This window comes from Panthera onca, chromosome C1 (genome assembly GCF_046562875.1).
Source record: "Panthera onca isolate mPanOnc1 chromosome C1, mPanOnc1 haplotype 2, whole genome shotgun sequence".
Lineage (NCBI taxonomy): Eukaryota > Metazoa > Chordata > Mammalia > Carnivora > Felidae > Panthera > Panthera onca.
The window spans coordinates 213,441,847-213,467,563 of NC_138346.1; the positions used below are offsets into that span (position 1 = coordinate 213,441,847).

General features: G+C 49.5%; 1 protein-coding gene across 1 annotated transcript; it reads left to right on the plus strand.

The window, feature by feature from the left end:
- Positions 1 to 42: 42 nt before the first annotated feature.
- Positions 43 to 25,387, plus strand: EXOSC10 (exosome component 10). The gene is made up of 25 exons (XM_078452438.2): positions 43 to 191; positions 2,739 to 2,875; positions 5,031 to 5,154; positions 6,958 to 7,062; positions 7,352 to 7,517; positions 7,897 to 8,011; positions 9,859 to 9,934; positions 10,140 to 10,250; positions 10,452 to 10,595; positions 11,121 to 11,311; positions 12,321 to 12,477; positions 12,631 to 12,779; positions 12,962 to 13,012; positions 13,666 to 13,777; positions 15,565 to 15,615; positions 15,791 to 15,869; positions 15,956 to 16,065; positions 17,765 to 17,860; positions 18,181 to 18,255; positions 20,809 to 20,896; positions 22,011 to 22,084; positions 22,611 to 22,782; positions 23,545 to 23,606; positions 24,520 to 24,596; positions 25,246 to 25,387. Exons 1-25 carry the CDS (start codon positions 81 to 83, stop codon positions 25,274 to 25,276), a joined length of 2,664 nt encoding a protein of 887 aa, XP_078308564.1. The 5' UTR covers positions 43 to 80; the 3' UTR covers positions 25,277 to 25,387.
- Positions 25,388 to 25,717: the final 330 nt, after the last annotated feature.

A 25,717-nucleotide genomic window follows, 5' to 3' on the forward strand; every position in this document is an offset into this window, starting at 1 on the left:
GAACTTTGCGCTTGCGTAGTGCGCGCACGCCGCGTCGACCCGAGGCGCTCTCGCGAGAAGAGCCGTGCAGGCTGGGAAAAATGGCGCCTCCCAGCCCCCGGGAGCCCAAGGCCCAGTCGGCCACTAGCGCGGCCAAACCCGACGGGGAGATGGTGCTACCGGGCTTCCCGGACGCGGACAGCTTTGTGAAGGTACGTTTGCTGTGCCTCTGGGGCATCGGGAGCCGCCCGAGGTCGGCCAGAGGTAGGCCCGGATCCAGTCGGCGGCCGCCCAGCCGGCCGCACGCGCGCTGCTGCCGGCCCCGGGTAGGGATCGAGAGGCCGCTGTCCGAGCCGGGCACAGTCTTTCACTTCCCCTCCCGGGCGGTGATCGCACGCGAACACTGAGGGGCGCCCCGCTTCCCAGGACCCTCGTTCTCACATTGAGCCCATGCAGCCTCGGGTGTGGAGAGCCGTGTCAGCGTCTTGGGAAGGGCTTCCTTGTCACCCTGATGTCCCCAGCCCTCGGGCCCTCGTCCCCGCCCGGGCCTGAGCCACCTGACCAACTCCCCGGAGGGGCTCGGCTGCTTTACGCCGCATGGGCATCCTCGTCTCCCGCGGCCGGGATGATCCTCCTTCCCTCTTATGCGGTGCAGTCCTATATAATCCCAGACCCTGGGTTTAATGTCACCTGTAACAGCTGCCACCAACTCAGCCTCCTCTGGGTGCCTTAGAACATTTACCATTGCCTCCACGGAGGAACACAGAGAGGGTTCATCTAAATTATTTGTGTTAATGCTTTTTAAATATGAACAAACAGAAGTAGGTTTAGTTATGCCTCGTGCATAACTCTTACAAATCCACAAAACCAAAATAATTTGTAAATTAGCACTGTGTATTCCCCCAACCTCCACTCAGCTAGGTGGATCATCATTAGCAGATGTCATTATTAATTCATTTGTTTGGCTGGGATAGTTCCTGGACCACTAGCCATGGTCCTGATTGGGTGGCGTTCAGGCTCACCAGCTACCATATGTCCCACCTCCTTTCTCTCCCCCACCCCACCCCCACTTGAACCATTCCTTACACAACTCACAGTGGTGTCGTTCGCCCTTCATGTTACCAACCATGATTTCTTTATGACAGCACTTCAGGTTTTTTTTCTCATGATCGCACAACAATTAAAATAAAGAACCACTTGGCACTAACTGGAACATAAACACAAGTCCAGTCGTGGGCAGTGATGGTTATACTTTGGTCAGTGAAAGGATCTAGAATGTTCTTATGTTTTAGATGCTTGCCTAAATGGAAACATGGAAGTCAATTCCCATAGAAAATTCATGGACCTCAATTTGAGTAGTAATAATGGTAGCACTTAGGTGCTTACCAAGCACTACCTTTTGTGGATTTCATTAGCTCATTTAATCCTTACAACAGCTCTATGGGGTTCGCACTTTTATTATGCCTCTTTTTCAGAGGAGAAAACTAAGGTCCAGATAAATTCAACAACTTACCCAAGATCACAGCTGATAGGTAGCAGAGCCAAGATTCAAACCGAGGCCATTTGTTTTTTTAATGTTTGTTTATTTTTGAGAGAGTGAGAGCACAGGGGAGGGGCAGACAGAGAGGGAGACAGAGGATCCGAAGCAGGCTCTGCACTGACTAGGGAGCCCGACTCAGGGCTCGAACTCACGAACCGTGAGCTCATGACTTGATCCTAAGTCGGACGCTTAACCGGCTGAGCCACCCAGGCGTCCCCAAACCCAGGCCATTTTGAATATTAGTCTTGTATGTATTTAGTCTTTCTCTCCCACTCTCCCAAGAATGTAAGCTCCAAAACTTGGTTCCTGAGGTAAAATCAGCACTGAATGAATATTTGTTGAATGTGTGAAGATGCATCGTCTAGCACAATGTATTGTATATAGTAAATCTTGAGAAGAATGAGCTTTTTTAAAAAAAAGTTTTTTAACGTTTTATTTATTTTTGAGACAGAGAGAGACAGAGCATGAACGGGGGAGGGACAGAGAGAGAGGGAGCCACAGAATCCGAAGCAGGCTCCAGGCTCCGAGCTGTCAGCACAGAGCCCGATGCGGGGCTCGAACTCACAAACCGCGAGATCATGACCTGAGCTGAAGTCGGCCGCCTAACCGACTGAGCCACCCAGGCGCCCCTATTTTAACATTTATTTATTATAGAGAGAGAGAGAAAGAGACAGACAGAGCGTGAGCATGAGAGGGGCAGAGAGAGAGGGAGACACAGAATCCGAAGCAGGCTCCAGGCTCCGAGCTGTCAGCACAGAGCCCGACGCGGGGCTCGAACTCACGGACCGCGAGATCGTGACCTGAGCCGAAGTCGGACGCTTAACCGACTGAGCCACCCAGGCGCCCTGAGAAAAATGAGCTTTTGAATGAATGGGGACCCCTGTTTAAAGTATGCTTGTTATAATAAATAGATAGATAGATAGATAAAATGCTTGTTTTGGGGTGCGTGGGTGGCTTAGTCAGTTAAGCGTCTGACTCTTGATCTCGGCTCAGGTCATGATCTCACGGTTTATGGGATTGAGCCCCAGAACGGGCTCTGTACTAACAGTGCAGAGCTTGCTTGGGATTCTCCCTCCCTCCCTCTCTCTCTCTCTCTCTCTCTCTCTCTCTGTCTCGCTCTGCCCCTCCCCCACTGCTTTGCATGCATGCACACACGCTGTCTCTCAAAATAAATGAATAAACTTTAAACAAAAAATGCTTTTTTTCTGGTTTTTGACAGTTTGCTCTTGGGTCAGTGGTGGCAGTCACCAAGGCATCTGGGGGCCTACCACAGTTTGGCGATGAGTATGATTTCTACCGAAGTTTTCCTGGTTTCCAGGCATTTTGTGAAACACAGGGAGACAGGTTGCTTCAGTGGTGAGTACTCTATTATTTTATTACAGTGAGAATAATGAATATAAAAAAGATGATAATTTTTCCTAGATTAGTTTGATCTTAATCATATTTTTCTGTGCTATCAAGACCTATAACATATAAAAATGAGACAGTGGGGGCACCTGGGTGGTTTAGTCGGTAAAACATGTGACTCTTGATCTTGGGGTTGTGAATTCCAGCCCCACGTTGGATGTAGAGATTACTTAAAAAAAATAAAACCCTTGGAGCACCTAGGTGGCTCACTAAGTGTCTGACTCTTCGTTTAGACTTAGGTCATGATCTCACTGATCACGTGATCGAGCACCGTATTGGGCTCCACGTTGACAGCATGGGGTCTGCTTGCGATTCTCTCTCTCCCTCTCTCTCTGCCCCTCCCCTACTCATGCACTCTCTCTCTCAAAATAAATAAATAAACTTAAAAAAAAAAAATAGGGGCGCCCGGGTGGCTCAGTGGGTTGGGTGTCCGACTTCAGCTCAGATCATGATCTCACAGTTTGAGTTCAAGCCTTGTGTCGGACTCTGTGTTGACAGCTCACAGCCTGGAGCCTACTTCAGATTTTGTGTCTCCCTCTGTCTCTTCTCCTCCCCCACTTGTGCTCTGTCTCTCTCTCTCTCTCTCTCTCTCTCTCTCTCAAAAATAAATAAACATTAAAAAAAATTTTTTTTTAGGGGCACTTGGGTGGCTCAGTTAAGCATCCAACTCTTGGTTTCAGCTCAGGTCATAATCTTGCAGTTCATGAGTTCGAGCCCCACATCGGGCTCTACGCTGACAGTGCAGAACCCGCTTGGGATTCTCTCTCTCCCTCTCTCTCTCTCTGCCCCTCCCCTGCTTGCTCTCTCTGTCTCTCTCAAAATAAATAAATAAACAAAAAAATGTTTTAAATAAAATTTAGAAAAAAATTTTGACATTAAAAAAATAAAGAGTGGATTTTTCTCATCTATTTCATTTTTTTATTATTTTGTTTAATGTTTATTTATTTTGAGGAAGAGTGTGTGCACATGCAGGGGAGGGGCAGATGAGAGAGAGAGAGAGAGGATTTTGAGCAGGTTCCGCACTGCTATGAGCACAGAGCCTGACGTGGGGCTCGATCCTGCAAACCCATGAGACCATGACCTGAGCCAAAACCAAGAGTCAGAGGCTTCACTGACTGAGCCTCCCAGGTGCCCCAATTTTATTTATTTTAGAGAGAGAGTGAGCGGAGGAGAGGGGCAGAGTGAGAGAGAATCATAAGCAGACTCCATGCTCAGAGTGGACCCTGATGCAGGGCTTGATCCCACTACCTGGGATCATGACCTGAGCTGAAATCAAGAGTCAGGTGCTCAACTGACTAAGCCACCCAGGTCCCCCAAGACAATGGATTTTGATTAGGGAAATGTTATTTGGTACCTTTTGAGTTTAACTTTTTTTTTTTTTTTTTTTTACGTTTATTTATTTTTGAGACAGAGAGAGACAGAGCATGAACGGGGGAGGGGCAGAGAGAGAGGAAGACACAGAATCGGAAGCAGGCTCCAGGCTCCGAGCCATCAGCCCAGAGCCCAACGTGGGGCTCGAACTCACGGACCGCGAGATCATGACCTGGGCTGAAGTTGGATGCTCAACCGACTGAGCCACCCAGGCACCCCTTGAGTTTAACTTTTAAAAAACATATTGACTCTTGCACTATATGTGAATCTTTTTGAATAACATGGGACTTGAAAGCCTAGATCCAAGAGTCTCTCATACAGCTTGCAGGGACGTGAGGATTAGCTTTTTAATAAGAGTATGAGGACAGACAGTACACAGACAGTGTTTTTGTTTAACTGTCATGTGACAGAGTTAGAGAATCTCTTTTAGATTTCATGATAAAGCAATGAATGCAGAGTGTATTGTTTACGTAGTATGATGCATTCTTTAGAATTTAAAGGAAGCTTTCAGTAATTTCTTCCATCCCTTCAATTGACAGATGAAGAACATGAGTCTGAGTGAGATTTAGGGAATTGCCCAAGGCCACATAACTTTGCTATAAGGGTGCGAATATTATTAGTTTGATCACAAAGTATCGGGAACAGTCTAAGCCAAGCCTTTCAAGCTGTCTCTCAGACTGGGAACAAATGAATAAAGGTATACAAACTAACCTTGGTTTTCCTGTCCTTTTAGCATGAGCAGAGTAATGCAGTACCACGGGTGTCGAAGCAACATTAAGGACCGAAGTAAAGTGACAGAGTTGGAGGACAAGTTTGATTTGCTGGTTGATACCAACGACGTCATTCTGGAAAGAGTGGTGAGTGTTTCACCCTACTCTTAAGATCATTAACAAATGGGGGCACGTGGCTGGCTTGGTCTCAGGGTCATGAGTTGGAGCTCCATGTTGGGCATAGAGATTACTTAAAGATGAAATCTTTAAAAAAAAAAAAAAGGTAATTAACAAATGAGGAGGTTTTGTATTATTAAAATATGAAAAGAAACCCCAGCATCTGAGGAAATGAAGAGGAAATTTAGCATTTCTTTTTTTTTTTTTTTAAGTGTTTATTTATTTTGAGAGAGTGGGGGGGGGGGGGGGGAGAGAGAGAGAGAGAGAGAGAGAGAGAAAAAGAATCCCAAACAGGCTTTACACTCAGCACAGAGTCCGGCGTGGGGCTCGGTCTCACGACCATGAGATCATAACCTGAGTCGAAATCAAGAGTCAGATGCTTAACTAGCTGAGCCGCCCAGACGCCCCAGAAATTTAGCATTTCTTGTTCCAATGACATTCCCTTCCTGACAGTTGGCCTTTTTTCCCCAAAGATAACACAGTTGTCTTCAAATAAGTTACTTCAGCCTATCACTGCTCAGTGGAGGCCTGTTAAGAAATCCACATTCCAGGTTTGCAAGTCCTATTTGCATTGCGAGAGAAGAGGCTTCTGGGTACAGAACCTAACCAAAATTGAGTCTTTTTTTTTTTTTTTTACTGTTATCTACTATACAGTAGATTTGCCTGATTTGCATGATTAGGAGATGTGGATCATATGATCTGGCTTACTGTCTACTTAGGCCCAGTTCTACAGCAGAGTTATTTACAGAAATACACAGAGATCGTCCAAAACAAATTGAACCCTCAACCATGTGACAGCCCTGCAGATATTTAAATCACACACTCCTGGGGCGCCTGGGTGGCTCGGTCGGTTAAGCGGCCGACTTCGGCTCAGGTCACGATCTCGCGGTCCGTGGGTTCGAGCCCCGCGTCGGGGCTCTGTGCTGACCGCTCAGAGCCTGGAGCCTGTTTCAGATTCTGTGTCTCCCTCTCTCTGACCCTCCCCCGTTCATGCTCTGTCTCTCTGTCTCAAAAATAAACGTTAAAAAAATAAAAAATAAAAAATAAATAATCACACACTCCTGTCCTGTGAAGTCATCCCTCCCATAGTCTCAATGCCCACGGGTCCTTCAGCAGTTTCTCATATTTTATGATTTCAAGTCCGGCCATGCTACTGTTTGTCATCTGGATGCCCAGACTGATACCCTACGTCTGCTTCAATGGGGCAGAATGGATCAAAACACCCTCCATTCTCCCTCTGAGTACCATCCTTCCTTGTTTAATAGCTACAGTCTAGGGTCTTTTTAATTCTTTTTGTGGGCCAGATCACACTGTTCAATCATTTTTCAATTTTCAGTTCAACTGAGAGCTGTCAGGGGAACTGATCAAGGGTTGGGAGTGGTCAATTACTGCCCTGTCTTTGAGCAAATAATGTTTTAATTATTTGGGCTGACTTTCTTGTGTGTGTTTATATATGTTCCCACGCATGATTCTTTGAATATATTTCTTTTTTTTTTTTTTAAGTGTATTTATTTATTTTGAAAGAGAGACAGAGAGAGCAAGTGGGGGAGGGGCAGAGAGAGAGAGGGAGAAAGAGAATTCAAAGCAGGCTCCGCACTGTCAGCACGGAGCCCAGAGCAGGGCTGGAACTCACAAACCGCGAGTCCATGACCCGAGCTGAAACCGAGAGTCAGACGCTTAACCCACTGACGCAGCCAGACGCCCCTGAATGTATTTCTTAAGAATGTCAAATAATTAACCTGTTAACCCTGAACTGTTGTCTCCTGCCCCTAGGGTATTTTACTGGATGAGGCTTCGGGTGTGAATAAGAACCAACAGCCAGTCCTCCCTGCAGGATTACAGGTCCCCAAGACGATAGTGTCCAGCTGGAACCGCAAGGTGAGGGGGGCTTTTCACATGGACTAGAGCTTCTAATGTCAGCTTTACAATAGGGCCCCTGGCCGTGCAAGTCTGCATTTCCGTTCTGATTCACTGGGCACAGAACTGGCCACTGCCCAACTTGTTCTCGTGGACAGGCACCACCTAATTACCTCTTGTCTCCTTTGCACCCTGCAACCTAATCCACAACATACACTCTCAAATGAATGCTCTTGGAAGGCAGAAATGGGATTTATATTTCTCATCGACGAGTTGCGATGTTACAAGCTATCTGTATGTGTTATCGTAGGCAGGAGAATATAGCAAAAAAACAAAATCTGAAACTTTCCGGTTGCTTCATGCCAAAAACATCGCCCGGCCTCAGCTTAAATTCCGAGAAAGGATCGACAACTCCAACACACCATTTCTTCCTAAGATCTTCATCAAGCCCAACGCTCAGAAACCCCTCCCTCAGGGTAAGTCGTGCAGACTCTGCCTAAAGAAAGCGGGAAAGGTCTCCCCCCGCCTCCCTGTCTTGGAAGGAGCCAGCTAACTCCTCCATAACTAGACAAGATGTGAATGTATTCACCCCTTTTGTGATGGCATTTTTGTTTTTGTTTTTTAATGTTTATTTTTGAGAGAGAGAGAGACAGAGTGCGAGTGGGGAGGGTCAGAGAGGGTAGGAGACACAGAATCCGAAATAGGCTCCAGGCTCCATGCTGGCAGAACAGAGCCCAATGTGGGGCTCGAACTCATGAACTGTGAGATCATGACCTAAGCCGAAGTTGGATGCTTAACCGACTGAGCCACCCAGACGCCCTGGGATGACGTTTTTGTTGTTCCTTGGGTCTCTAGCACTCTCTAAAGAAAGGAGGGAACGCCCACAGGATCGTCCAGAGGACTTGGATGTCCCCCCTGCCCTGGCTGATTTCATCCATCAGCAGAGAACCCAGCAGGTGGAGCAGGACATGTGAGTATTTGCCTGTCGGGACTTTCTGCCGTGAGTGATTATTACCTTTATGCCACATTCTCACTCAGCTTCACTCTTGTAAAATATATCCGTGTAAACAGAGAATCTGAGGCATGGGTGATTGTTATCACTATCCTAACAGTGGATCTCTTTGGTCACACCTGCTGCTGGTGTTCACAGAGGGCCTGCACAGGTGACATCTTGGGTAACCGTCACCAGTCCTCAGAGGTAGCACTCGCTCTCACCCCCACCACCCCCTCCGAGAGATGCTGACTTCCCACACAACCAGAACTCGAAACCTCCAGTTTCTTAAAACTATCCTTCCTCTAGGGGCGCCTGGGTGGCTTAGTCAGTTAAGTGTCCGACTTCGGCTTAGGCCATGATCTCATGGTTCATGGGTTCAAGCCCTGCGTCGGGCTCTGTGCTGACAGCTCAGAGCCTGGAGCCTGCTTCGGGTTCTGTGTCTCCCTCTCTCTCTGCCCCTCCCCTGCTCATGCCCTGTCTCTCTCAAAAAAATAAATGTTAAAAAAAAAAAAAAAAACTGTCCTTCCTCTCTGACATTCTGCCTTTCTCACCAGGCATGAGATAGGGGCCCGCCAATAAAGTCAGTAGGGAGACGGCATTTTTCACTGGCAGCGTAAGCATCTGCCAAAAACTGCGTAGGGGTGCCTGGGCAGCCCAGTCGTTAAGCATCTGACTATTGATTTTTGCTCATGTCATGATCTCCCAGTTCATGGGTTCAAGCCCCGCACTACACTGACAGCACAGAGCCTGCTTTGGATTCTCTCTCTCTCTCTCTCTCTCTCTCTCTTCCTCTCTCTCTGCCCCTCCCCTGCTCACATACACACTCTCTGTTTCTCACTCTCTTGAAATAAATAAACTTTTAAAAATTAATTAATTAATTTAAAAAAGAATAATTAACTGCTTAAAATAGACAAAGGGACCTTGCCTTCCGTATGAAGGAAAAAGGTGGTAAGGACTTTGCTGGTGTTGGTCTTTTTCTCACATATAGCTGGAGTCTGCCCTAACGGCATGCCCTCGGCCCCAGCTCTGCACCATGAGGCCACAGGCAGGTGCAAAGGAATAAAGGTGATGACTCATGGCCCTGCCCTCAAGGAACTCAGAGATTTAGGATTTTTATGCAAGTAGATGACAGAAAAACAAAAAATAGAGCCTTTAGCATATGACCAATTGAGATACCTGCCCCATTCCCTCTCTCTCTCCACAGGTTTGTGTTTTTTTCCCCCCAAACCACAAGGAATTCTACATTGCACATTTTTTTATCATCCACAATGGCAGTCATACAGTGTTTTGAAATAAGAGTTCAGGTTTTTATAAATGAGATTTTTTTTTTTTTTAAGTTTATTTATTTTGAGACACAGAGAACGCAAGCAGGGGAGGGGCAGAGAGTGGGGAGAGCGAGGGGGAGGGGGAGAGGGCAAGGGAGGGAGAGAAAGGGAAAGAGAGAGAGGAGAGAGAGAGAATCCCAAGTAGATTCCACACTATCAGCGCAGAGCCCAGTGTGGAGCTCGAACCCATGAACCTTGAGATCATGATCTGAGCCAAAATTAAGAGTTGGATGCTTAACCGACTGAGCCACCCAGGTGCCCCATGAATCAGTAGATTTTTAATTAATCGCATTATAAGGGTGAACCAGTATGACATGATCTTTTTTTTTTTTTTGATGCCCTTGAATTCTCACTGAAATAATGGTGCTTTTTATAGAGAGAAGATATTTTCACAGTGTTCTTTGCTCATTTGTCTTTACAAATTGGATTAAAGCAGTTGTTCTTCCTTGAATCACAAAACTCCTCAAAAGGACTTTTCTTTTTGTTTTGTTTATTCAGGTTCGCACATCCTTATCAGTATGAACTAGATCACTTCACTCCACCAGATTCAGTCCTTCAAAAGCCAGAACCCCAGGTTAGCATCCAAACTGAGTTTATGGATGATGGCCAGGTAGCCCAGGAGAAATCCGATCAATGCAATCTTGGCTTTCTTTAAATATCTTTTAAAGTAGAAGGTTGCAACTTTGGGTCATTTCTTGAACCCCTAATTCATTTTGTGCTTTAGCGAAGGATGATTCGTAATGTTCCTCTCTCTTCCTACCTGTGCGTTCATGCTCCAGTTATATAGGCCTGTGGGAGAAACACCCTGCCATTTTGTATCTTCCCTGGACGAACTGGTGGAGCTCAATGAGAAGCTCTTGGCTTGTCAGGAGTTTGCGGTAGACTTAGAGGTAAGTTGTGAATGACCTTGAGTGAAATTTTACATCCTCTATGAGTGCACCTCCTTGAGGAGTATAAAATTAATACCAACAGATCTATTTTTTGGCAAAGACCAATCAGCCTTGTAACTTTTATAGCTGGCCTCCTAAAATCCGTGAAGGAAAGCCTAGCAAAATCATTTTTCCCTGTTCTCCCCTCTTTCCGGGTTTTAGCACCACTCCTACAGGAGCTTCCTGGGGCTGACCTGCCTGATGCAAATCTCCACCCGAACAGAAGACTTCATTGTCGACACCCTGGAGCTCCGAAGTGACATGTACATTCTCAATGAGAGCCTCACAGACCCCGCCATCGTTAAGGTCAGCCAGCCTTTTCCAGCCCTGGCGCATGAGCGCAGGATTTAAGTGCTTTCGTTTTACTGTTTCATTATTTCAACATGGACCTGGTGACGTTGAGAGAAATCATTGTAATTTCCTGCACTCGGATCCCCCACGCTAAACTGCTTTTGTTTCTAAGCCCCAATTAGAACAGCCTAAGATACAGCTTACAGCTCGTTACCACCCGGGGCGACGGTACATCATGTTAAGGATTCCTGCAGTGAGCCCGTGCCATCAGGATCCTGCGGACTTAATGACTATCCTTGAAGCTAGTGGAGCTGTTTTCTCAGAATCACTGGCTGTTAGCAGTTTCAGACTTGAAGAGTGTGCCATTAGGAGTGTAGAAGGCTGTCGGTCCAAATTAAAAGAAGCGTTTAAAACTGAACCCATCTGAATCTGCCTTCTGGCTTCTAATTCCAGAGTTATAATCCCCTAGAGGTAGAGTGTGTTTCGGGGCCCAAGTGGCCTCGTGCACATTGTACCCCCTGACTCCGGCTTTGTTTTCAGGTCTTCCACGGTGCTGATTCAGACATAGAGTGGCTACAGAAAGACTTCGGGTTGTATGTAGTGAACATGTTCGATACCCATCAGGCGGCACGCCTTCTTAACCTGGGCAGGCACTCGCTGGACCATCTGCTGAAACTCTACTGCAACGTGGAAGCCAACAAACAGTTTCAGCTGGCCGATTGGAGGATACGGTCAGTTTGTGCTTAACGAGGAAACGCTGATGGCGCAGGAAGCATGGGTGCCCATCAGCGTCTCGTCCACGCAGACCTTTGTTCAGACTGTGACGTGAGCCAGACCTTGAGTTGAATGTCGCTGGTCTTTCTTCCAGCTGTTTCCAGCACAGCTGGAAGTTTTAGGGTGACCACGTGGAGTGTATGTGGGGCTATCACACCATGCTTCTCGGGAATAGACGTTGGAAGAGGTGTGCCATGTTCGTGTCTATATCCCTCCCGGTCTCTCGTTTGAAACTCAGATCTCTGCAGTCGGGGTGGGTGTGTGTGTGCGTGCGTGCGTGCGTGTGGTGAATTCCCAGAGGTCTGAAAGAATTCTAAGGTATGTAGGTGATCGCACCTTATAATGAGTATTTACTGGAGTGTAAGATTTTGGTGGAGTCCTGCCACACTTTCCGGGGTTTGGGCTCAGCTCGGTCACTGTCAGGTGGCCGGCTTCCTGAGTTTGCAGCTGCTGTATGAAGCAGCCTCCTCCAATGAGCTTTCCTCCACTTGTGCACACCACAACTTCCAAAGAGGATCTAACAAAGCCCAGATAGAAGATGAAAACTGACAAAGCCTGAAAGCCACTACCTGTTATTTAACCCTTGCCATGTGCCAAGCACTGAGCTAAGAGCTTCGGGGATGTTGTGCTGGGTGGTCCCCACAGCAGCCTGTGAGGTGCCGGCCTTCATTTCCCAGGTGAGGAAAGTGAGCCCGGTGACTTGTCCGAGGACAGGTGTTGAGAGCTAAGATTCAAACTCGGGATCCCAGGGTCTCTATTTTCAACCACATCGTTACCTGCTGCCCTTTCTCCCCAACCGTGGAGACAGTGGCTTGTCCTGTTAAGATGTAGGAAATGTCGCTATAACTGGAGTATTGGCTGTGATACTAAAAGGAGCCCAGGTCTCATTAGCACCCTCAGAGCACGTAGCTTATGTTGCCACACCCGGGGCAGAAACCAAAATTATTGCCTCTGTTGCAATTCTAGACCTCTGCCTGAGGAAATGCTCAACTATGCCCGAGATGACACCCATTACCTGCTTTACATTTATGATAAAATGAGGCTGGAGCTGTGGGAGCGAGGCAACCAGCAGCCCGTGCAGCTGCAGGTGGTGTGGCAGCGGAGCAGGGACATCTGCCTCAAGGTACAGTGTCACCGGTCACGGCCACCCTGTCTCGGGCCGGGTCCTCGTGCTTTGCTTTGCTCTTTACACAGAGGAAAAGAGCCGAACGTTTTCAAGAGCCCAGGGCACAATTCTGATTCCCATTGATCCTGAATGTTCTGTAATACATTGCAGAAATTCATCAAACCTATCTTCACGGACGAATCCTACCTCGAACTGTATAGGAAGCAGAAGAAGCATCTCAACACACAGCAGCTGACAGCCTTTCAGCTGCTGTTTGCCTGGAGGGATAAAACAGCTCGTAGGGAAGATGAAAGTTACGGGTAAGGGATTAGACGTTCTTTTAATATCTGCTCCTAGGCTGAGCGGCTCGGGTAGCAAGGAAATAATGGGCTTTTTTCTTTTCACCCTGAAAGTGTGTTACGTTTTCCCCTCCCGGGTTGTAGCCTTTTAATGGGGCTCGCTGGCTGAATTTAACGTGCTACCACTGTGTGTTTTGTTCTAGATACGTCCTGCCAAACCACATGATGCTAAAGATAGCTGAAGAACTGCCCAAGTGAGTCTGAGAACTGATAAATATGTTGACTTTCTCAACAGAGAAATTTTATCCTTCAAAAATCAGCCTCTCTGATAGTTATTACCCCAGTGCTGTTGACTCAGAGAAAATGAGTGCTCTAAGGAAGTTCACGAGTCCAAGGATTCAGAATTTCCTCCCTTGGACTGCCCAGTAGGAACTAAAGCTCCTGAACTGCAGCCGTTTTCAATGGTTACACCTCAGATCGGATCCACTGTGAGTCTGAGCCTCCAGTACCCACTCTGAAGGGAGGAAAGTGTCACAGATGCTCTCCTCTGTAATTTGAAATCTTGGGGTTTTGAATGCTTTATGATGTTCATTGAAGCATACACAGAGAATCCAAATTCGTGATCTCCTGTTGACCCCGTTGCAGTGCAACGGCTCGGCAGGGCTGTGGTGCCCCTCTCCAGCTCTCCCTGTTAGCGGGAGGCAGGCTGCAGGGGCCACCTCCTCCAAGCTTGCCGCAGCAGAGAGCACATACGGAAGCGGCTGGCCCCGACTGCCCCCCGCTAGGAGCTCGTCTCCCTGGTCTTCCCCTCAGCCATAACGCTCGGGCTTCCCTGATCACCGTGCTTGTCTGGAAGCCTCGGAGGGCCGTGTCCCGGAGTGATGAGTTTGTCCTTCCTTGTCTTCAGGGAACCCCAGGGCATCATAGCTTGCTGCAACCCTGTCCCACCCCTCGTACGGCAGCAGATCAATGAGATGCACCTCTTGATCCAGCAGGCTCGGGAGATGCCCCTGCTGAAGGTAAGAAGCTTTGCTGCCAAAGGTTCTCAGCTCACCAGCCTCTGTCTGCTGGCACCTGTGGTCTTCTCCATACACGATCTGGTCTCCATGCTAAAGAGAAACCCCAGGAGGGGCGCCTGGGTGGCTCAGGCAGTTAAGCATCCACCTTCGGCTCAGGTCATGATCTCGCGGTCTGTGAGTTCGAGCCCCGCGTCAGGCTCTATGCTGACAGCTCGGGGCTTGGAGCCTGCTTCAGATTCTGTGTCTCCCTCTCTCTCTGCCCCTCCCCCGCTCACACTCTGCCCCCCCAAAATAAATAAAAATTTAAAAAAAAATTTTTTTAACCCCAAGAAAATAATAGGGGCTAGGAAAGCCAGTAGACATGTCTTCTTGATGACAGTGAAAAGCTGAAGCTCATCTTTGTTATTTTATGATCCTGTCTTCAATAAGTCGACAGCAAGTAATGTCTAATGACTGGGCCAGTTAGCTGTTGTTGGGAGGCAGTTAACCTGGTGGAATAAAATGGATTGGGGGTCACAGCGCCCGGCTGGCTCGGAGGGGCGTGCGACTCTCGATCTCAGAGTTGTGAGTTTGAGCCCCACATTGGGTGTAGCGATTACTTAAATAAATAAACTTAAAAAAAAAATGGATTGAGGGTCTCAGTCCAGGGAGCATGTTTTGGAAGCCTGGCAGGGGTCCAAGATGTGAAGCGATAACGTCTTGTGAGTTTGGCGGTCCCAGAAATGGAAGGAAAGGAACACGAACAAGAAGCGCCATCAGAAGAAAGGTCGATGGGAATTAGTAACAGACGATGAAAGCGACTGCCATTTTCTTTGAGCACCGTGCGAAGTACCCCGGCGTGTTCTCAGACTGTGGATTTGGGGATAGTAGAAGTGGAGTCCAGGACAACTCACTCCAAATATAAAGCCTAGGTGACTGGGAAAATAGGAGGGCCTCGGATAGAAATGGGGAATTCAGGAAGAGCTGATTTTGTGAAGGAGATGCCAAACTTTCGACAAACTCAGGTGAAGGCAGGCTAGCCAGCCGGAAGTCCGGTTACCTGCATCTCCACGCACGTGGTGCCCGGGTGCGGACACGGTGGCGGATGTGTGTGTGTGTGTGTGTGTGTGTGTGTGTGCGCGCGCGCGCACACGCCTGTGTCGATGCTACAGCATGTTCAGATAGATTTACGTGTCTTGGTTTGTATTTGGCGGGGGGGCAGTTTTTTTCTAATCTTTATTTTTGAGAAAGAGAGAGAGAGAGACAGAGCATGAACAGAGGAGGGGCAGAGAGAGAGGGAGACACAGAATCTGAAGCAGGCTCCAGGCTCCGAGCTAGGAGGGGACAATTTTTAACGGTGTTGCCTCAGTGGTAATATTGGTATATGGTAAACCATATTTGTAATTTTTTTGAAAGATTATTGACCCAGAAAGACTTAAAATCAATTCCTTTAGGATGTGTAAAGATATACACATCTCAGTCCTCGTGTTCAAGCTTCCTCTGTTGGCTCTACAGCTTGTCCAGGGAAAGAGAAACCCTGGTCTCTAGACAAGAATCTCTTTCAAGCTCTTGCAAATCTGCTGCGTCGTCCCTTTGCCATGAGAAAGGCTTTCATTCTTTCATTCAACAGATAATTACCGAGTACCAACTGATCATATCGCCAGGCGCTGTAAGGGATGAAGGACGAAAGAAAATCTCTGGGCTCGTGAACGACAGTCTAGTGAAGGGCACAGTCTATGCCAGGGAAACACGTGCGGGCGCCCCACTGGCATACCTTTCCTCAGATGCTTTTTGTTTTTCCTCCTCAGTCTGAAGTGGCAACCGGCGTGAAGAAGACCAGCCCGCTGCCCAGCCCCGAGGTATGGTCCTGCATCTGTCCTCTTTCCGGTGGGCAGGCGGGGGCGGGGGGGGGACACCAGTCAGAGCCGGTGCAGGACAAACCTCCCTGTCCGAGGCAGCCCCCAGCATGGTAGTGAAAAGCTGCTGCACGCTTGCAAGGCTTTCATGAGGCCTGTCGGTTTCTTTCTGATGCAGAGATTGGAGAATGTTCTCTTTGGACCCCACGACTGCTCCCACGCCCCTTCAGATGGCTACCCTGTCGTCTCAAGCGACGGTAACGTAGAGGCCTCTGGAATGTCCTGGAAAGTGCCTTGCACGCTGTCCGCTAGGCTTTGACCTTACTGACTTCCATCCCTGTAGGGCCCGTGCCCGTGCAGAAACAGGCAAGCCTCTTCCCTGACCAAAGAGAAGAGGACGCCCCTCCAGAGACCAAATGCCTGATCGCTACCGCTGTCATCACGTTATTTAACGTGAGTAGTGGGACTCGCCGGTGAGGTGATGTAGACCGGCAGGGATTTGTTGGCTTTATCAGACAGGCTGTGTGCCTGGAGCGTCGCATCCACTGTGGACGCTAATGCCAGAAGTAAAACCCAGGGCGGAGGGGACAGGCGTGGAGACAGATCTGCTAAGCAGTCTGTGAGAGATGGGCAGAGGATTGTCTCCTGAGCTCTGTGTGAAGAGATCCTCGAGGAAGGGTTAACACCTTGACGAGAGCGCTAACGCCTGGCGGGGAGGAGGGTGTGGGCCACGGTGATCGGTAAGCAGGACTTCCCGACAGCCACAGTGGAGGTGGCTCGGCCTGAGTCCCGGAAGGGGCCTGCTGAGCACTCTCGTGAGCGTAATGCGCTGCTCGTTGCGCCCCAGCACGCCCCGGTGCCATCCGCGTGTGCTCTGGATGCAAAAGAGGCGGCTTTGAAACACGTTTCTCTACGCTGGCCGATTAAGGAAAGCGAAGGGCAGGATATGAGGGCACTGGGAAGCGGGGAGATATGTGTTTCCCATCCCAAAGAGGGGCTGAGCCGTGGTAGGTCGTGACCATGTCCAGTATGGGTCCGAGTGTGGCCAACCTGGGTCAGGCCGTGTTCCCGGAATACGCACTGGGTTGTGACGGAGCCTGTCCCGGTCTGTCCTCCCTAGTGGGTGTTTCTGCCAGTACTGGAATTTCAGGCTGTTTGCAAAGGGAGGGTGAACGGTGTGGTTGTTGGTCAAGATAGGTAGATACCAAAATGACCAGGATGAAGGGAAAATACACAGGTAAGACTGAATACTGCCAACAACAGAGGGGGTAGAGGAAAAATTCAGAATTTCTGGAAAGAAAGAGAAGCAAGCGTCTGATCCGTTTGGACAAAGACGAGGATCGAGCTTAGCAGGTGTTCACGTGAGAAACAGCTGGGTGGTTCCGTAGGTTCCAGAATCACCCCAGAGCGCGAGGCCGCAGCCAGGAAGACAAAATGCCGCCTGCGAGACGTGGTGCCTGAGAGTTAACTTTCTCACTTAATCACATAAACTCAGATTGGGTCTGGCTTCAGTAACTCGTGACCAGAGAAATCTAGGCGCTTTAACTGAGTCATCAAGGTGACTCAGCAGCTACAAATCCGAGCGTGAACTTGGGGCCGTGTGAACACGGAAGCTCTGTACTTAACAGACCGTCGTGTCTCTGTGCCCTGGGTGGCAAGACTGCTGCCACAGAGCACGCGGAAGGATAGCATGCATGCTGAACCCGGTTGGAAGCAACACCCCGGTGCAGAATTGTCCTGATTCCCCGCAAAAGTGTGTGATTTTTTTCATTTGTGAGTGTCCGGTTACAACCTCGAGTTCTAGAGCCAGATGGACCTAAGTTTAAAGTCCTCATTGTGCCGCTGTTAGCCGTCGGGGTCTGGAAGACCTAGCCTCTCTGTGCCTCAGTTTCCTCATCTGTAAGATGGGGAGAATAATACCACATACTTTAATAGTCTGTAAGGACACAGTGAGAGTTCATTCGTTTAATAAATAGATGTTAAGTACACCCCACTGTGTGCTATTATAGGCTATTACAGTGCTTTATGCAGACGAGAGCCCTAAAAAATTAGCCAGTATTCTTATTACTGTTAGGATTATGCCGTTGCTTGTATCGTATTGCCACAAAATGATGACGGTGATGAGTTGATCGTTTTCTGTTTGTCCCTGCAGGAACCTAGTGCTGAAGAGAGTGGAAAGGGCCCACTAACAGTTGCACAGAAGAAAGCCCAGAACATAATGGAGTCCTTTGAAAATCCATTTAGGATGGTGAGTAAGCGTGGTGTATCTAGTTGAGGGCTGACGGAACAGGCAGAGGTTTCTGCCGCTGTAGGGGCCTTTTGCCTGGAAAAGAGGCCGACAGCCCAGGAAAGAGGGAGCCCCTGAATCCAGTGTGTCCGTTGTCCCTGGTGTCCAGGTTGGGATGGAGTCGGGATCTTCTCAGATGAAACCGGCAAGGATACCTCGCTCAAATGCCAGTGAGCTATGGCTCGGCTGACGCTCTGAACGAGGCCTCCCACGCTGACACCAACCGAAACCCCCCGCCCAGTTCCTGACCGCCTTTAACACGACTGTTTCCGTCCCTCCAGTTTCTGCCTTCTCTCGAACGCCGCGCTCACGTTTCTCAGGCAGCGAAGTTTGATCCGTCATCAAAAATCTATGAAGTAAGTGGACTCGCCATCCTTTCCAAGAGTGACTTTCTAGGAAAAGGAGACTTCTTAATTATCTGAACTAGCTCTTGTCTTAAGCCCATCTTGAACCTCCTGAATACAGAAAACGCTTTATATATAAATACATATAAGCATAGTTTCTAGAGAGAGGGGCGAGAACTTTATTCTGACTTTCAGAAGCATTTGGGAACCTTTTAAGAAAGAGGCTTTTGGGCTTTTTTTTAATGTTTTTTTTTGTTTTTGTTTTTGTTTTTTAATTTGAGACAGAGCGTGAGCAGGGGAGGGGCAGAGAGAGAGGGAGACACAGAGTCTGAAGCAGGCTCCAGGCTCTGAGCCGTCAGCACAGAGCCCGATGCGGGGCTCGAACTCACGGACTGTGAGGTCGTGACCCGAGCTGAGGTCAGATGCTTAACCGACTGAGCCACCCAGGTGCCCTGAGGCTTTTGGTTTTAATTGAAGTTCAATTTATATGTCACAAAGTGCACAGATGTTAGGTGTACAGCTTGATGCCTTTTTTTCCTTTTTTTTTTTTTTTTTTAATTTCCATCCAAGTTAGTCAGCATATAGTACACCGATTTCAGGGTAGATTCCTCAATGCCCCTTCCCCATTTAGCCCATCCCCCCCACACACACCCCCTCCAGTAACCCTCTGTTTGTTCTCCATATTTAAGAGTCTCTTCTGTTTTGTCCCCCTCCCTGTTTCTATATTATTTTTGTTTCCCTTCCCTTATGTTCATCTGTTTTGTCTCTTAAAGTCTTCATATGAGTAAAGTCATATGATATTTATCTTTCTCTGACTAATTTCGCTTAGCATAATAGCCTCCAGTTCCATCCACATAGCTGCAAATGGCAAGATTTCATTCTTTTTGATTGCTGAGTAGTACCCCATTGTATATATATACTGCATCTTCTTTATCCATTCATCCATCGATGGACATCTGGGCTCTTTCCATCCTTTGGCTATTGTTGACAGCGCTGCTATACACATGGGGGTGCACGTGCCCCTTCGAAAGAGCACACCTGTATCCCTTGGATAAATACTTAGTAGTGCGATTGCTGGGTCGTAGGGTAGTTCTATTTTTAATTTTTTGAGGAACCTCCATACTGTTTCCCAGAATGGCCGCACCAGTTTGCATTCCCACCAACAATGCAAAAGAGATCCTCTCTCTCCGCATCCTCGCCAACATCTGTCGTTGCCTGAGTTGTTAACGTTAGCCATTCTGACAGGGGTGAGGTGGTATCTCACTGTGGCTTTGATTGGTCTTTCCCTGATGATGAGTGAAGTTGAGCATTTTTTCACGTGTCGGTTGGCCATCTGGATGTCTTCTTTGGAGAAGTGTCTATTAATATCTTTTGCCCATTTCTTCACTGGATTGTTTTTTGGGTGTTGAGTTTGATAAGTTCTTTGTGGATCAGCTTGATGCATTTTTATATATGAATATTACTTTAAGGCTCTTATAGATGACAGCTTAAATTTTAAAACACTCTGTCTTCTGTTGTTTGGTTTGTTTTTAATAGCATAATGAGGAATAAGGAAATACCTTCCCTGGAGCCCCATGAGATGTTCCTGGGAGCCAGCGTTGTTAATTGTCTGTTAAAAGCCTTCTTCCTTCCTGCAGGAAGTTTCTGCTCCAGTCAGATGGACGGCCTGGCTCCGTCTGCCTCCCGCTCTTTCGTTAGGCACCAAGGGTCAGGCCAGAAACCTGACGGGCCCCTGCCCTGTCGCTGGTGGTTAGCCTCCTGCCTTTAGAAATGGGGAGTCAGAGGGGCGCCTGGGTGGCGCAGTCGGTTAAGCGTCCGACTTCAGCCAGGTCACGATCTCGCGGTCCGTGGGTTCGAGCCCCGCGTCGGGCTCTGGGCTGATGGCTCGGAGCCTGGAGCCTGTTTCCGATTCTGTGTCTCCCTCTCTCTCTGCCCCTCCCCCGTTCATGCTCTGTCTCGCTCTGTCCCAAAAATAAATAAAAAACGTTGAAAAAAAAAAATTAAAAAAAAAAAAAAAAGAAATGGGGAGTCAGGTGGATCTTATGCCTTCTCCCCCTCTTCCCCACCAGTTGTGGCCCATTCGGCAACTGTACGTCCCTTACCGTGCTTCTGTCTAATGTCAGCGAGATGCGTCCTGACCTGCAGGCAAATGTTCATACAGAAGCAAACGGCCCTGAGAAGTCCTGCCTTGAATCCCAGCTCCACCATTTGCTAACCGTGTGCCCTCAGACAAGTTATTTAGCTTCTCTGAACCTATTTCCCATCTCAAAGTGGGGGTGATGATAATGCCTTTGTCCCGGGGATTATTAGAAGGGATTGAATGAGACAACGGACGGGAAAGCATCCGGCTCAGTGCCTGCAATACAGTTGCCCTTTGTCCTTCTTGATAAAGATTTTATAAATAAAATGGATTTTTGTGTGTGTGTGTCATCAGATTTGGAACTTCTGACTTAGAACGTGTGTAGTTGTTAGATTAGCATGTCCGGTATCACCCCATTAAAAAAATACAGCGTTCCTGGGTGGCTGAGTTTCGGAGCGTTTTTGTCTTGTTTGTTTTCATTGTAGATCAGCAACCATTGGAAGCTGGCGAGCCAGGTGCAGGTACGCAAAGAATCTAAAGAAATTGCCAAGGAGAAGGCAGCGGAGCAAACAGGTAGCGCTCACTTCCTTGTAAGTCAGCCCGTCAGTGTGTCTGTCAAAGAACAGGCCTTGTACATCATTCTGTTTGTTCAACAAAGTGCCTGTATGGCAGCAAACAGAATGGCACGGCCCCTGCCTGCGGGGCTTGCCTTTTCCTGGGGGACAGTGGACAGCCTACCGTGAACATTTGTCCTTTCAGATGGCCAGAGACACTTCCGCGGGGAGAGGGGTAGGAGGTGCTTGGGGGCGGGCACGGGGGAGTGGTGGCTGCTTCCGTGTGGCGTTTGGTGAAGGCAGTCTAATCAATGTGACACTGAGCAAAGACGGGCTGCTTCCAGGGGAAGCCCCACAAGTCCAAGGCCCCGAGGCGGTCGCTTGTCGGGCGCGCGCAGAGAGAGGCCGGGAAGCCAGCGCGGCTGAGGGGAGGAGAGCAGGAAGGGCTGTCGTGAGGACACAGCTTGTACTCCCAGCGGACTGGGAAGCTCTGGAGGGTCTGAGTGGAGCAGTGACCTGCACTGATCTTCAGGGGCCACGGAGGGCCCAGTGGAGAGGGCAGGAGTGGGAGCCCAGGTAGGAGACAGGGTGGTAACCCAGGTGAGGGGCCGCTGGCTCGGAAGGCACGGTAGCAGAGCTGGGGACGAGCGGCTGGAAGCCGACGTTTCCGGTGGGAACACTGACAGCACTTCATGACGAGTCGGGTGAGGCACGTGAGAGGAGGAAGGGAGCCGTGGACGCCAGAAGGTTTGGGCCTGAGTGATTAGAAAGACGAGGGTGGCCAGCCACAGAGTAAGAGCGCACGGGGCACCGATTTGGGTCTCGTTCTGGTCCTCGATGTGCCGTGGTTGAGGCCCATCCGAAACGTCCTCAGGGAGGAGTCACGTAGGTGGTGGACGTCTGGCTTGGGCTCTCAGGAGAGGGGCAGGTGGGCCATCAGATTGAGAGTGTGGGGAGAGCGCCCGGGCCTGAGCCTCAAGGCAGCCGTTCCTCCGAGCCTGGGGGAGAGGGGCGGGTGCGGGAGGCTGGGGAGCAGGGAGGGCGCCCCGGCTGTGGCGGCCCCGGCAGCCGGGTGAGGAAGGAGGCTTGGCTGCCAGAGTCGGCAGCTCCACAGACAGTGCTCTCTCTTGCAGCCGCCCGGGACCAGGCCAGGGAAGAGTACAAAGCAACAGCGGAACAGGCCGTGTCCGTCCGACAGCAGGCTGCCGTACGTGCCAGCCCTTCTCTTTCTCTTAGGAAACCCGATGCCCCTGGTTGTGGCCAGGATTTTCCTCGAATGGCAGGAGGGCTTGCCCTGTGGTTCAAATTGAATGCTATGTCTTCCCCGTCCATTTTGGCTTGTCAGTTAGTGCCTGCCTTATTTCCCCTCAAAAAAGTTTATATCGTAATTCCTCTTAGATGATTTCCTCTGTTGAATTTACACTCAACAGACCGTACCCCTGACTCTAGTAGTAGATAAGGTGCTGAAGCTTCTAACAGCCAAGCCTGCTTACCGTCCTGCTCTGCCCTAGTGTGTATTTCGTTCTCCACCCTGCTAGAGCCCTCCAGAGTGCATAGCCCATCTTTCCTCAGTGACCTGCCGCCATTCTCCAGCGAGGGATTTGTTCCACGTGGCCCTAGCCCTGCCCAGACTCACGGCCCGCACTCCCCTTCCAGTTGCCAGCACAGCGGCGGAGTCCCTAGTGGGGCTGTCCGTCTGTCTCACCCACCCCCGTGCTTCCTTCCCTCTACAGCTAGAAAGCGCCGCCAAGAAGAGAGAGCGAACGACAAGTGACCCGAGGACCACAGAGCAGAAACAAGAGAAGAAACGACTCAAAACTTCTAAGAAGCCAAAAGACCCAGATCTGCCAGAAAAAGATTTTACCCCTTACGACTACAGCAAGTCGGACTTCAAGGCTTTTGCTGGTGAGGCCGGGACTGGTGCCCTTTAAGGAATGTCTGGCCGCCTTAGGGGGGAGGAACTGTAGCGCAAAGAAAGCGTGCCCTAGGCACCGGCTAAGCCTGAGAAGGACAAGGCACTGGCGCCCTAGGAGCCTGCAGCGCCCGGACAGAAAGCCCGCCCTCCTGTGCTGGCCCTTACTTGCCGGGGCCTCCCTGGTAGCTGAGCGAGATGGCACGCGTGGTCTTTCCTCACTGTAGCTTGTGCCCAGAAACACATTTTCTCAGACACACAAACATGGTAAGGAGTTGACTGAAGAAACCTGATGCCCGTGAGGTGCTCTGCGGTTCCTTGGCCCGTCAGAGTCCGTCTACGTTGGAGGGGCTACAGGCGGCGTTCCTGACTCTAGAGCAGCCTCCTTGGCACCACGTCCCTCTGAAGAGAGAGAAGGTAGCGCAGGATTGTCACCTCAGAGCCCAAGTTCCCGACAGTGGCATCTGACCAGCACGCAGACCAGAACGGGTTTCCTCGGTGGAAAAAGAGCCAGTGCTGTAGCCACCTGCCCTGAGCTGAGAATAGATCTGTGAGAAACGAGTGTTCTGGCTGTCCTTCTATACTGGGAGCATGACACGTGGAAATGTGTCAGCCATCGGTCCCTCCTCGTAAAGGGGTCAGCAGGCTGACAGCCCCACCCTTCCTGAACACCGGGCACCCACCCAGGAGTCTGCCCGTTGGGTGTACGAACTCCTGTATGTGATCACTGGCGTCTCTCTTCTCTTACCTTCCAGGAAACAGCAAATCGAAACCTTCTTCCCAGTTTGATCCAAATAAGCAGATGCCATCTGGCAAGGTAAGACATGTATTTGACACCGAAAACTAGTAAGATTGTATATGTCAGCTATATTTTGATTGAAAATTAAAAAACAAACACAAGATACAGCTAATAAAAAAAAAGAAAAAAGGAAAGACAGGGCACCTGGGTGGCTCAGTCGGTTAAGCATCCGACTCTTGACTTCGGCTCGGGTCGTGATCCCAGGGTCGTGGGATCGAGCCCCGCGTCAGGCTCCGCATTGAGCATGGAGCCTGCTTAAGATTCCCTCCCTCTCTTTCTGCCTGCCTCCCTCTGCCCCTCTCCCCCACTTACGCACACTCTCTCTAAAATAAAAAAATTTTTACATGAAAAATAGAAATCTGCTTGAGAATTCTCACGTGCTCGTGGTGCTTTTTTTTTTTTTTTTTTTTTCCCTCTTCCACTGCTGGGAAGAGGGCCCAGCTAGGAATCATCAGTCATCTTCCTTTGCATATCTTTGCCCTCACCTCATCCCTTCCCAAGTCCGGACAATACCCATCAGCTCTTCCAGCAATAAAAAGAAAAAAAAAAAAACAGCTTTTTTTAAAGAGGCCGTAAAGGCTGGCATGCGGTTTGCTACCATGGGAATCACAGCCGCAGGCCACAGACACTCCTTTCTGTGCCGGCACAAGCCTGCATTCGCCCCCGTGGGTGTTGGTGCCAGTCAGAGCCAAAAGTGGCCGAAAATTTGCACGCGGAGGCTGAGGCCCGTGTGGAGCCCTCCTGTCCCTTAGTAGCTCATCCGGACGGCCTTTTCTTCAGAGCACCCAGAAACGTCCAGTGGAGAGAAAACCAGTCACACCGGTGGCGCTGGTGTCTCGGGAGGGCCTTCTGAGCTGTTTCCTGTGTCTCCTGCAGTCAGGTTATCACTCAGCCGAAGTGATTTTTTTTTTTTTTCGTTTTATCTTTTCAGAAATGCGCTGCACCCAAAAAACTTAAACAGTCGGTGGGAAACAAAAGCATGTCCTTTCCAAGCGGAAAGCCAGACAGGTATGTGGCCAAGGCCGGCGTGGCCCCGCAAGCCCAGCAGCGGCTCAGAGGTCTCAGCTGGAAAGACCCAGAGAGCCTCACTGGAGCAGATCCCTCCCGGTCACTCTAGGAAAGCCGAGCTGGGAGGAGGGGAAGGGACTGCCGAGTGCTGTTACTGTGTCCCAGACTCAGATTCCTGTCACTCACCACCTATCACCACTCAGCTGCCTCGGGGTCACCTCCGAGCAAATAGGCTTGGAATTTTCCTAGATCAGCCCAATTCTGAGGAATGGGGGGGGGAAAATCAGTGAAGTAAATGTGGGTTGTCATTTAAGAAACTTTTAGTTAAGAACGTGAAACGCTTATCCTCAGGACAGACCCTGAAACCAGAGGACTCACCCCTGGGGGGTGGCCTGATGAGGGAATCTGCCTTTAGATCTTAGCACAGCCACCCTCGTTGGGCCCCAGGGCACTGCCCCAGCCCGCTCTCGTCTGCCAGAGTGGGGGGGCACCCTACTGCCAAGCTCAGTTGTCCAGGACCACCGCTCCCCCCCCCCCCCCAACAAACCAGGCTCCCCCAGTTGTGCATTAAGGTTTGCAAGGTTTTATGAACAGCGGAGAGCAGCTCTCCAGCCAAACTGGAAGAATTGTTTTCATATTGTCTCCGCAGAGGTCTCAGGCACAGCTGGCCAAAGAGATAGCGCTGGAAGAGACCCCTGGAATTCCCCAGCGGACCGGAAGCACCAGACGGTGGTGCTGGTTTTGTACAGACTCATTTTTAAACCATTAAAAATAATTCTTACTGGAAGAAAGCGGGTTCCTGACTTTTCCTTTGCTGCCACCACAGTTCCGGCAGGAGAGGACAGATCCCACCCCGTTCAGATCACCGTCTCCGGCTGTCTGTGGGTAAGCATGCCCTTGAGGACACTGTGATTTCTGGAGAAGTCCAGAATCATTCCTGAGAGAGAACACAGGAGAATCTCCTATGACTCAGAAAAGGACAGCACCCACAAAACACAGAGCGCCCTGTTCATGGAGCATCGACTCTCCCTTTTAAGAGGGTTCCATGAGCCGTGCTCCCTCCTTCACATGCCTTCCAGTCATGCCAGTGAAAGCCAAATGGTAAAGACCCCATGGGGCCG